General features: G+C 36.9%; 1 protein-coding gene across 2 annotated transcripts in view; it reads right to left on the bottom strand.

The window, feature by feature from the left end:
• The window catches only part of FAM120A (family with sequence similarity 120A), a 48,461-nt gene that overhangs the window by 22,414 nt on the left and 12,374 nt on the right, over nt 1–13,673 (bottom strand). Inside the window, exons 3-9 of one of the 2 annotated variants that reach the window (XM_021409288.1) lie at nt 12,689–12,817; nt 12,100–12,196; nt 10,926–11,023; nt 10,343–10,626; nt 8,901–8,988; nt 5,870–6,094; nt 2,151–2,325 (exon numbers count right to left, since the gene is read on the bottom strand). In XM_021409288.1, coding sequence (XP_021264963.1) covers nt 2,151–2,325; nt 5,870–6,094; nt 8,901–8,988; nt 10,343–10,626; nt 10,926–11,023; nt 12,100–12,196; nt 12,689–12,817 — 1,096 coding nt within the window. Of the gene's footprint in view, nt 1–2,150; nt 2,326–5,869; nt 6,095–8,900; nt 8,989–10,342; nt 10,627–10,925; nt 11,027–12,099; nt 12,197–12,688; nt 12,818–13,673 lie in introns of both variants that reach the window. The other variant, XM_021409287.1, reaches the window with a different exon arrangement.

Genomic DNA, 13,673 nt, shown 5'->3' on the forward strand with positions numbered 1-13,673 from the left:
TCAGCTTTTCATGTCCTCCGGGAGAAGACATGCGAACATGCCCAGAAAAGGCATTACTTAGCAGACAATTGTTACTCAAAAACCTCACTACTTCTTCTAACAAATCTGTTGTGTTTAACTGACTTTTCAACTACGTAAAAATAATAATGATTTAAAAGACAGTAAAGATCTATTTTATAATCGATCAATTATCTTACTATGTATTAGTAATAACACTGACATGTCAAGTTTATTATACGCTTTTCACAGCTTCCTATAACCCTCACACACAATATACCTGCAAATTATTTACATACAATTACTCTGTTGCCAGTGTTAGTTTGTACAACAACAGAATTTCAGATATATTAATATAATCAACTGTCTACATAAACCTAGAGACAATATACATGTCTTTTAGAAAATAATTTAGTTCTCTTAATTTTTCTGATGTTTTTCTGCTAATTACTCTTTCATACTTGTGTTTTGAGCAGCAATAGAAGTAGAATCACAACCATTTGTTCATCACAGCTTGTGCTGTAGCCCTCAGAGAAGTCAGTAGAAGCTACTGAGTGTGACACAGGATATTTAAGAAATCAGCTTTTGCTGTTTAAAACGCTATTCTCTGCGTCTTGCACAACCTGCTCAATTCTTGCTATTTTGTAATTGAGATGACCAAATGAAATGTATCCTTGTAACCTACCCCTTTTCAAACCACAAGCTATCATCTTACCTAAAATCTATCTTTACCAGCAATTGCAGCTTTGTGGTGAAACTACTGGTGTTTGAGCAGAGGTCCCCAATTTTTTTTTTATTTTACTTATTTATTTATTTTTTAAGACCATGGTCAGTCCTAAAATAGAAGTAGGTCAGGTAACTGAATGCGTCCTGCAACAACATTTTCTGGAGCTCCTGTAACTAAACCAAGTCAGCAGTAGCATTCTTAGCCTCCACTGAAAATAAACCTCTGAAAAGCAGCACAAAAGAAATTATATGGGTATCCCAATAGTCTACGAAGAACATTCCAGGTTTACAAGACGAAAACTTCCTGAAAAATCAAAGCAGACCTTCAACAGTTAGTTACTTTACCACTACCAATGCTGTGGTATGCTTAAGGACAAAACTAATGAGGACAAATAGGTACTGCAAGTAAGTTCATTATTTTAATCCTGAAATAACCTCGTAACCTGAAATACTATGTTGTTTCAGTTAAAAGGGTTAAACTTTTGACAATGTGTGATGAGACAATCAAACAGGGTAAATATTAATTCCCACAACGTAAACAAGAGTAGTAGTAGTAATTTTTCAAACACTGCTGGAAGATTATCACCTTCCTCATGAATGTACAAAACAACTGATTATTCTTTTATACGTGAAGACCGTGAATAATGCTTTCAGACATTCTCAATATCTGCTTTTTAAATTCCATACAGAGACAGTAGACTCCTACATATAAATATGTACTTCTGCTGCTGCTATCCACTTAATGCTTCAGCATTCCTTTAACCTTTATAAGATGCTACTGTAAAGTTCAGTCATTTCCTTTCGTGCATTTCATTATAAATAAGTAAAGCACTCCAGAATGAGGAGAGTGAATTTTCAGGAATGAAAGTAATTCCTGGAATCAGAAAACTTAAGAAGATAACTTCCAGATTAACGTAAGGATTAACACTTATCTTTCTGATTGAATCAGCAAAAAGATCTTTTGACAAGCCCGCTCACAAAAGTTTAGTCTGCTGTTATTTACATCACACCTCATTTCTGCAGATTTTAGACCATGTATTTCTGTCAACACTTGAAAGTTACTGAACGGAACAGCTCAGAATACAAATTTCCATGATTCAAGTTCCGACATACATGTTGAAAATTCCATTAGAAAATAACATTACTTGCTGCAAGCCTGAGAGCAGCTTGAACATCCATTTTAAAAAACAAACCCTGGAACTTGCTTAGAAAAGGACAGCACTTAAAGTTCTTAAGCTACTGCAAGAAACAGAATCTCAAATTAAAACCATCTTTTTCTATTATCCATGGATCAAATAAGCCACAAATTCCCCCAGTTCTATAGCTACATTCATGAAATCTTATTAGCTATTCTCATTTAAATTACAGTACAAATGAAAACATAGCAAAAGGGAAGAGAAATAAAGAATGGATTCTACAGTACATACATTCTGGTGGAAGTCTGTTCTTTCTAAAAGCGAGTCTTTCCGTTTTCTTTCTGCTTTCTGCCAAACTAAACAGGACTCCGTAAACATACTGACGAACTGGCCTATAAAGCAGAGCAGCAGGAGGCAGGTCTTTGTTGGCTTCGTCTTCTATAGAAACGGCAATTTTGATTTCACCCTTTTCCATGAAAGAAATTAGAAAAATATGACACATGAGAGTGAGCAAAAATGAAGTACTTAGGTTTGCTCAGCAACTTAATCCAGCTCTAAAGTGAATCTCATCTTGTCACGAACGTGATTTAGCAGTAATGTGGATCTTATGTATGTGAAGATAACACCAGAGGAAGATTACCCTGCTACAATCTGCTTCCTTTCTTCTACTAAATCTCTAGGCTCCGATTACTCCTATCACATATTTTTTCTCCATCACACACTTGTTCTTTCTCTTGGTCTGGATGACATAAATACTGATCTTTACGTACAGATACTTCTAGGAGCAAAACAGTATATATGACAATAATGTAACATGCCTATAGAAGCAACAGACACTCAAAACACATTTGAAAAATAAATGCTAAAAGTCGATCTAGATTGCAGATAGTTATTTAAAAAAATATTCATGCTGCCTAAAAACACCAGTCTGAGGTTTTGGTGCAAAGATTTGAAACAGTACTGAGGACTCACTGTAAAAAAAATAACAGTATGAGAAGGCCTGGCCAAAAAACTGCAACTGGGAATTACATAAGTAATACTGTTTTAAATGTGGGTAAATAAAGCTTTAGCATTTTATGCTCTCTTTTTCAGAAAGAAAACATGAAAAGACCTTCCAACTCTCTTAAAATAGCAGCACCATTCTATGCTTTCGGTATCTGTGCATCCAACCATGCCGTTTTTCTTGGAAAACAACTCATTCCTATTAGTAAAGGCGTCAAGAACCACAAATACCTTTGAAAGCTTATTCAACATTCTCCTTTTTTTTCTGGCATCAGTGACCTCAACACAAATCTCCTTAAGAACAAACCTCATTGCATCTCACAGATTAAGTACCTGCTGTTTTCTAAAAGGGCATTTTCCTCCCATTTTAAAATGCCACCAATTTCTCCTTTTTGCGTAGTAGAACAACGAAAACTTGTAATTCATTAAAGTTTAATTCCTTCTCAAGCAAATGCAACCTGCAGAAGATCCCCATCAATCTGATTTTTTTTTTAGTGTGCCAGAAATTTTAAAGCAAATTAACAAAAATTATCTCATGGAGGGAGAACACAGATTTAGAACAGCACTTCAAGGAGCCACACACTGATGACATTTCCAAATGAACTCTCCAGTAAAGGGATGAGATACAGGGAAACACTGTAGCATCCTATATGCTCAAAAGCCTGTACAATCAACATAAGCCAGATCCAAATGCAGAAACTGGTGGAAACTGCAAATAGCTGTAGGTGTATAATAACAGAAGTTACTGGCTTGCTTCACCCTCTTTGTATCATTTTAGGTTACATAAAAATCTCTAATATATCCACACTATATATATGGTTAAAGTATTACAAACAAGAGATTATCTTGTATACTATTTTTACCACAATTAAAGCTCTGGCCTTTTTATTTCAGAAATAAATTCATTATAGTTTATATTATTCAAAGTGACAATATGTGGTGGCACAGAGCACAACACCTCATTTTACTAAATACTACCAATTCCATCTACTCTATCATTAGGCTCTGGAACTTCAGTGAAGGACAGTATTTCTAAATTATTACATTATTATTATTATTATTATTACAGTGTAGAAAGGTATCAGGGTAATATCTGAGATTTCTGAAAGCAGGTAGAGGACTGCTGGTTTGCAAGTCAAGAAAAATCCACCACAATAGAAGCAGGCAAAAACTTTCAGCCCTAAAAAAGGGTTGAATTAGATCTACCTCTCATTTTCCTCCTGCATTTAGGGGAGAATATGAGTGTATATGAATTAGTAGCAAGACTAATTTAAAAAAGTTAGTGACATTTAATCCCTTCACTGCATTGCTCCCAAAAGACTTTATATTCAGCACCAACAAGCAAGCACACTTTTGCTACTCCCATTTAAAAAGTATTCAAACTGTCCCAGTAGTGCACATAATAGGTGATATCTTGGAGTGAATACATTCCAATATAGTCAGGATTAACTCAGACAACACTAAGCTAGATGTAAAGGATATGTGAAAGGTTTCTCTCCATGTGTAACTGCAACATAATCCAGAACATCTTTGCGTGCCATCTTCTAAGGCATCTCAAAATCATTCAACAAGGTACCTGTCAACATATTTATGGCACACTCGAGGTCCCCAGCGAACATTCAAAAGCATTTCAGGTAGTACAGAAAAAAAAATTAAGCAGTACTGATTTATCTGTTGCAGCAGTCTCTAGATTCATTTTTTTTTTTTCTGCTAGGAGTGAATTCCCAAAATTCAGGTGTTTAATTGGCTTCTTCCCATTGTGAGATAGGAAATACCCAGTAGTATTTAAATGTACTAAGAGTATATGGCCATACAAACTTCAAAACAGAACTGGCACCAATGGTCTTCATAGGTCTCTTATATCTTTGGTAAACATGGCAAGTACAAAAACATGACAGCAATACCTAATAACTATGCTGCAAAATAAACACATGAGAAGTAGGAAACCCAAATCCTGACAGAGTAACTTTTTCTACTGTGCATTTCGAATTCCAGTCTCCTGTCCCAATTGTCCTGAAATGAATTTTTAAGACAAATGCAAATGACCAGGAATGCGGACAGGGCCCTTTTGCTACATGCTGTACAAATATGCACAGTGAATGGGCTGGAAGTACAAGGATCAGTACTAAGTGTTTTGAACACTACAATGGAAGAGGATTAGTTGTCTCATTCTGGGACTCTTCTGTTTGCACTCAGAAGGAACGATGAACAGAACTCATTTCTTTTGGAACATGAGTAAGTTGAACACAGAGCTGTGCAGGAACGCCGCTGTTTGACTCCTTCCACTACTTACTTCAGCAAGAAGCTCTCCCATTGCTCTTCAAGACATTCCTATGTGGCCATTCAGACAGATATATATTATTTTTTTTTTCCCCTTTTTTTCCTCCCACTATTTAATATACTGCAGAAAAAGCAGCCTAAGCTGTGTGGAAGTGCTTGCAGCTTACCTGGGAACTCAAGGCTAGGACGTAAAATAAATCAATGACCAAAGAACTCATAGCATCATCAAGTTCTCTAATTGCATTTTATGATACAACAGAAGGGATTTATTACAGGTGCTATGTCTTTATTGAGGCCGGCTACGAAGGAGAGGAGGGATCACATTATGAGGGAAAACAATCTAATTGTTTTTTAACACTGAAAACAGAGGAGACTTGGCAGACACCAAAGCAAACGTCACACTCTAAAAATGGGCAACACATAGGCACACACAGGCACAAACATGAACATGTATAAGTATCAACATAAAATAATCAAGACAAATGTGTTTTGTTTTTTTTTTTAAAGTACATAGTAGTAACAGTCAGCTCATAGCTGCTGAAACAAGGTACCAGCCCAGAACAGTGGTTAAAAAATCAAGAGGAGAAAGTGCTAGAAGCACTAAAAACAGACCAAAACTCAAAGCTTAAAATGGGATGTAAAACTACAAATTTATTCAACCAGAAATGTCAGTGCAATTATCTTTACAGAAAGATTATTTTATAGCACATAATTTTAAAGTGTCATACCTTGGTTAGGACATGAAAGATGTAGGGATACATTAACCCCTTCTTGTGCCTGTGTTCTGCCACTCTTAATACTTCAGGTGCTACTGGAGGTAATGGAGGCGTAGTAATATCCATGTGGTTTCTGGTGGGCATTGACAACAGGCATGGGATTTGTGGATTACTGGTTTGATTCCCTTTGACATCAGCTGCCTGACTTCCTGAAGAAGCACTAGAGGAACCTTCTGCCTGTAACAGAACAATCAACATCAAGTGCTTTTTAATGTGTACAGAAGATCAGCCAAGAGAAATAGCAGTTTTTCTTCTTCATCCACAATGAAAACAGTAAAGACTCACATCATGTCCGAGCAATATGTAGAATATAATATACAACACTGACTTAAAGATTTGCAGAGAATATAGGCTTTTAGCCAATGCCTGCTAGCAGAAGACAATTACTAAAAAGATATGTATTACCCATGAGTGAATAAACCTCTTGTAAGCATTTGTGCTATAGCTCTCACAGATACTACTGGAAAAAAAAAACAACAAAAAAACCAAAAGGACTTCATTCCTAAAAATCCTTGTCTTCAGAACTGGAAGCTGCTTTTAGCTTCAGAAAGGAGTTCATACTAGTTTCACATCTATAAACTATGATAATAGTTTAGAAATTACTTTTGAGACTGCCATTCATTTTGTGCATGTGATGATACATTATGCATGACTATTTTCACAATTTGCACATAAAATTTTACATTTTACAAATCCTACAGAAAGTAAAAGAATGGGGGTGGGAGGAGTCCTAAACAAGCTAAGCTTGCTAACCAGGCATTGATGGAAAATGCAAACCTGTGTAAAACAAGAAAAAGCTCATCCTCCAACAACCTTCTAGAAGAAGGCGCATTTTAGTCAAACTAGGCTCTAACAAAATACCAAAGGGGGAATGTTATTTTAAGAGGACATTTTAAGCACACCATAAAAGAGGACATTACTATAAAGTCATACTTTGGAGTCGGTAGACCAGACTTCTCATTTATGAAAGTGATAATATATAGAATAAATGGTTAAAGCCTATGGTACAGAACCCTTAAACACAACATAATGTTTTCACAAATACAGATTATCATAGCTCTTTTATATTATCACGTGTTTCTTCATCAGTTTATAAAGTTTGTTGTTCCTGTCTTCTACTACTCCAGTAATTAAAAGGCAGTGTGACACTGAAACATGAAGTTTACAGGACTGGCAATTACTGGGGGACATGGAAGGAGGAAGACAAAAAAATCCCAAATTATACTGACGTTCTCCCCATTTGCATGACCCAGGTTCTTCCTGAATCTGCTACAGTGGTCTTCAAACACTAAAAATGAAAACCTACCACAGTCGAAAGCATTATTTTATTGTTTTAGTGCTATACATCCACCCAAATGAGATGAGCATGCCTTTGTCATGTCTAATCCCGAAGTGAGACAACTACAAGGCGAGAATTTTGACATGCAAGTCACAGCAAAAGGAATGTCAAGACTGGTGCTGTCTGATCTATGCTCAGTTTTCAGCACTTCAAATTACCTCAGAAACTCACACAGCTCATCCCAAAGTGGAAAATCTCAGGAAATATTTCTTTTTCTAATCATTTTGTGTATACACCTGTTCGGGAAATAAGTTAAGATGTACTCATAATTCTCCCGTTGCGCTCAAGAGATGGAACTGCCTTCTGCTACCGAGGGCTGAAGAAGTGGTTTGATATTCAAGAAAAGTACGTAAGTAAAACAAATTCAATTGGTTGCACTCAAGTTGGACTACATGCATACACCTCCTGGAAAAGTTGAATCACTGCTTACACAGCCCTAATTCTGCATGCACAAAGAGGCGGGCAGCCGTGCCCTGCAGCACGTCCCACCCAGCCATCACCCAGCTGGGGGAGCAGTGCCCCGCTGGCCGCCCCCCATCTCTGCTCTGCGGGGCAGCGCAGCGCTCGCAGGGCTGCAGCCGGGGTGTGCCGGGCTCCGTGCATGGCCACAGCACAGACAAAAAAGGAACGCAATAGGTCACATTAGCATTTGCATATGGTGACTAATCCACAGGCAGATACAGTTATCACGCGGGGCGTAGTCTGCAAAAATAATAACCACCGATGGATGAAATCATCAGCTTGATATTTTAAGCACAAAGCCAAAGTTTACTGGAATTTCTATGCCAAAGGTACACGGAAAACGTTCTTCTGCTCTTCTACAGCACGAGTAACATAAGATTGTTTTCTTTTTTGTTTTACTTTGGTTTTTTTTTCTGAAACAAAACCAATAGCTAGAGTACAGTTCCATCACAAAGATGCAGAAGTATCACATGCAAATGATTTGAACATTCTAAGTATGGCTCCAAATCAAGAAACTGACCATCACGCTTTTAATTTGATAATGATTTTATATCTTGAAGAAATTAAATAGGATAATGTTAAATCTTTAATAATGGCTTAATCATCCCACCCTCACTTAAATAACAATACACTGTAGCTGGTCCCACAGAGCTGCTTCAATACGTGTTAAGTGAAATTCTTACCAAGCGCTCGTGAAGGACTTACACTCTTTAGCTGAGCTTTAATACATCTACAACAGTCCATAGCTGATGCTAAAATATTGTGTTAGAGCTGTTCTCGCTATAATGTAGCTTACATGACATGGACCCTGTACCCGTGGATACTGTCTCACTTATAATGCTATACTCCTTAGTAAAAACCAAAGAATAAACTACTGTAAATACCGGTAGCAACACGCAAGGATGAGGCTGTCAGCTAAGGGGCTCACAGGTCTGTTTCTACCTTATATTTAGTATTTTCTGAAACAGTCTATTTAATTTTCATTGTTATGTAAATGCTAACAATATTCCTTGGAAAATTTCTTATTAAATTTTAAAGCCATCGTTTTGTAATTAACAAAAACAACTAAAAAATCATATTAAGTCTCCCAGATCAGTTTTGAAACTTCTACATAGAAGTTTGCTATAAAACTTAAAACAATATATTGTAATGTTTGGAACTTCATTGTTCCAAAGGAATTACCTTTGTTTGGTCTCCCAGGTCTCCACGTGTTTGACTTTCTGACTGGGTTCCTGTTTTTTCCCAGCCTATTTTGTTCCCACTGACATGGCTGAAGGACAGCATAAAGAAAAACACAGCGTTAAAAGTATCATTTAAGATGCAGTAAGTCCTTGATTGCTGTTAACTGAACTATTAACCAGAGAGGACTTTGAGGTATTCTATGCATTAGAAATGTCAATTTGTAGATATCTAAGTGTCTTCAAGGTTCCTACTTTTATTCATTTACACTATATCAATATTTGGATCGTATTTCAAAGTAGAAGGGAATCCTTAACGATGACTAAATGATGTTTGTGCAGGAAAAATTCCTGATTGATCTTGAAATATCTGTCACCATGCCAAGTAATTCCTCTCGGTCAGAAGACTACAAATAGTGATAGTGCCTAGACTTCCATTTCCAAATTAATTCAAAATGTATTCCATAAAATCGCATCATAAAAAACACTGAGAAATACTTTATATATATATATATATATATGTTGTTAAAGTGGGTAATTTTCCAGTTCTGCACTGCAAAACACATGATAATGTATTTAAAATTGACAGAGTGCATCAGAAAAACCAAGTCCAAACCACCATGCGTAATTGGTAGATATGTTCAGAATTTAATATCGAGTAGAAGCATATTTATACCATGACACACAATCTTTCAGAGGCAATCACCTTCCTGCTAAAGCCACAGGTTTTGATTCCACATTGTAAGCCACAACACCCAGCAAGATAAAAGGTAAACACAAACTGCCTCTGTTCACGTTTCCTTTTTGTAGGTCAGTAAGCAGTAACTACAAGGAAGTCTGCACAACTTTATTGCCAAGGACAGAAACACGATCTAGTGCAAGTCTTAAAACACTTCTGTGGTAAACAAAGCACATTAGTAGAAAAGAACAAAACCAATTTAACTGCAGCTTTGTTACATACACAGCCCGTGAATGAGAGCTCTTAGGTCATAGAGTTAAATTTTAGGTTTCTGACATTCACATCAAGTTTCTCTGCAAAACCACACTATCCCAAAATACCTGAAGCGCAAACACTAAAAAATTCGGTAACAGTTCAGGCAGTTTTTAGTTGCTCAAGTTTTAATGAATCGTACTGTGAGGTAGTATTTCTTTTACACAAAGAAAAGAACGGGAAGGTTTTATGACATTTACCAAAATCACACTCCTTCCTTCTTTCAATAAAACGTAAGACCAGAAGTGGAAAAATACTGAACGTTATTTGGTTTTGGATTTCTGCTCATGAAGGAACAAGGCGACAAGAGTGAACCACGGATGTATTCACAGTCATAGTGACCTAATACATTTTCTGAAAGTCTATCGCACCATTAATAAGCAGATTTTGTTACTTTCAGGATACTGAATGACTCTGAAAATAAGAATAGCAAAACATCCTTGTTAAAAACTTACTTCACTGCACCTCCATTGCCTTCATCGTTGTCGGAAGAGGATGATGTAGAAGAGGCAGGAAAATAGGTTGAATCCACATGATTAGGGCTCCCACTCTGAGCTGGATTTATTGGAGAAGATCGTTCATACAATGGTGTATGTTTTCCTTCATGAGGAATGTTACTGTAGTTGTTCTGCTCAGAAAGACTTTTTCCACCTGTTTCCAAGGTGATGGCTGGCTCAGAGAGACTGTATGGGTATGGACCCTGACCTTGGGCACCACCCTGATTGGACATCTGCTGGGCCTAAAATACAGTGATCTTTCTTAAATAAAGGTAACAACAAAGCTCTTCTTTAAAAAAAAAAAAAAAACATCCTATTTAGCCAAGTATATTTTCCAAACATGCACATGAAATCTCAGCCGCCTTGGGCATCCACATAGCTTGTTGCACCACAGTCCACAGCATCTTTATAGCTCCAGGGTGAAAATGCAATCAGTGAACACTCAGGCTAAAAAAGTTAGACATAACCTTTCCCACCTAGATCTTAATTCAATGAGCATGATAGGTTTCTCTCGAGGAGAAGGGCAGAGGGATACACTTACCACAGGTTTTGCTTGTAGTGAGGTCTGTGGAATGTTAAGCATCTGAGAAGGAACATATGGTGGCACTATCCCAGGCATTCCAAACTGATTTGGTCTGGCTGCTGCATTGCAAATGGGAAGGAGGAGAAATAACAAACGGGGAAAAGAAAACCACTCATGAAAATGCTCACTATTTATGTGACACAATTTTTACCACTTTTTTCCTTTTGCTTTCATGGTTTATTTTTTCCTCATTCTGTTAGCAGTACTGTTCTCCACTATGCCTTAAGTCAGTTTCATTCATTTTTTAACTCAAAATAAAAATGCTCTGTAGCTTGTGAAGTCTATTTTACTTGCCTCATCTTCTCTCAGATGTTTTCCCCTCTCACTACCGAGCAGTAATTTTATTCTACCTGGAAACCAAAGGAAGCTTCAAAGAAAAAAAGCCCAAGAGTTGTGATAAGCAAGCAGCTGGCAAAAACAATGTCACAAAGACATTTAACACTAGCACTCTCTATCATTTGAATATCGGATCTAGAGAAGCCTTAATACACTTTTCACTGTAGCTCTCTGAACACTAAAAAAAAGAAGTAATAACATACCAGCACAGTAACAAAGTCTTCGGAAAATTCCAACTCAAATTACATTTTAGTGCTAAGAATGAGGTATACGTGCTAAGTGCTACGGTCACAAGGTTAGTTTGTCAACCTTTGAACAATCTGTGATGGATACCAATTAGTGTCTACAGTTTAAGCACATATGTTATGACATCAAAAAAAAACAAAGGCTAGGAAAGGATTTCTAAAAAACATCAGGTAAGTCCAAGGAGGATTATGATATATCTTTTGTGGAAAAGAAATAGAAATTGTCTTCATGACTGGAAGTAGACACCAGTTTTCACTCATTTGCAGCACTACATTCTGAAGCTACCTAATGCTTAGAACTGACTCAAGCAATAGCTAAGAGGAAAGTAAGTTCAGGTTGTTACTCTCTTTCTGGTAAAAGAGCACAACCTCTGCAAAGACTCTGTGAAAACTTTTTTTTATAACACTGTATTCAAACGTTAATGAATATTGCCAGAGTGTAAGTATGTTTTTATAAGACCCTACTAATAATCTAGGGTTATTATAATAGTAATTTAGGGTTACGTCAGGTTTTAGTTAAAGTGAGAAGTTTTATTTTCTTAATTACTTACCTATGTAATGTGGTGGATGAAATGGCATAGGTTTATTAGTTGCTGAGTAATAAGCAACTGCTCTCTTAAATCGAGTAACTTTGTCATCTGTTCTAGACTAAAATAAATAAATACAAAAAGAAATATCTATCAGGATCAGATCCAGGCATGACATCTACAGGTTAGCACAGCACTGCAGAGTAGTCAACTACAGTCAACTATATGTGATATATCACATACAGTATTTAATGCCTATGGAGCCATGGGGACTCACCCTCACAAAAAAAATACTATGTCAGCCCCTGTAAGGACAAAGCTTGAAAAACGCCACATATCTTCTTCACGTACACAAAGCCAGACTACAAAACCTCTTTGGTTACCAAGAACTAAATTTCAAAGCACTGTGACTAAGTGTAATAGTTTTGCCTTCCAAAAATGCGGACAATTACGTTAGGGTACCTACGACACTGCGTACAACAACAGATTCCTATAGCACCTGATTCAAGACCCTTTTTTTTTTTTTTTTCTTACCAAATGCAATTCTTCAACACAAACATAGGGCACAATTGTTTAAAACAAACAAACACTTAATATTTTCCTTATACTTTACCTGTGAGTGCTGAAAAACGTCTTTTGCTATGGCATCCAAATCAGTGGTGTCCTGAATATTACGGACGTAGTCAGCTACAGCTTTGATCACTACGTCACAAGGTGGTAAAACTAACTGGTGAGCACGTACCTATGAAAACAAATGTTAATATGAGATAACAGGGTCGCCCAAGATCCTTCAGTCACACAGTAAAGAACTAACCCAACTGCTTATTGAAAATATATTCAACGAAGTCTATGTTGACAGATTTAGGATCTAAATATTTTGGGGGTTTCCACCTTGATTTCAAAACTTCACGTTAAACAATGACTCATGTATTTCACATCTACAGTACATATATATGTATCTAGATGTATGTAGGAGAAACCTCACCTCTATGTAAATATTTGCTTCTTAAGTACCTGGGTCCAACAACAAACAAGGTCAACAATGCTAATTACTACACTGCTTTTCAGCTGGACATTTCCTCCAGAATAAAATGCTTTAAAAGTATGAATACACATATTTGATATATAGAGAATTAAAATAATTTGTGTTCTACCCTCAGATGTCAGATGTGGCTGACATCCTCTACTGTCTATTCTGGATGTACAAGAAACATACAAGTAAAGGTGTGCTAAAAATTTCCCTCGAGCTTACGACTGAGTCCCTCCAGACCATGCATTTTTGTCTACAGAATCCAGAGCACAGGCTACTCAAGATCTTAGGAAAATAATGAATTCCCATTGATTCACTGGTCACTGACTCAGGCCACGGGTTTGAGAAGATAAGAATCGCTCTGGATGTTACAGCACAAGAACTCCGTTTGTAGTAAGAAGAAAGAGCTGGAAGAACTTTGTGGGATGACTTCCAAAGCCTCTGCAGCTCCCACAGCTCAGCAGCTGACAACTGCAGATGGCTCCGCTGCTGTGCCAGAAAGTTTTAGACTCAGATCTTTGGCCCAAACCCTTCCAGTGTTTGCATGGAGAAAGGAAAGAAACCGGAT

The sequence above is a fragment of the Numida meleagris genome, chromosome 11, assembly GCF_002078875.1.
Source record: "Numida meleagris isolate 19003 breed g44 Domestic line chromosome 11, NumMel1.0, whole genome shotgun sequence".
Classification (NCBI taxonomy): domain Eukaryota; kingdom Metazoa; phylum Chordata; class Aves; order Galliformes; family Numididae; genus Numida; species Numida meleagris.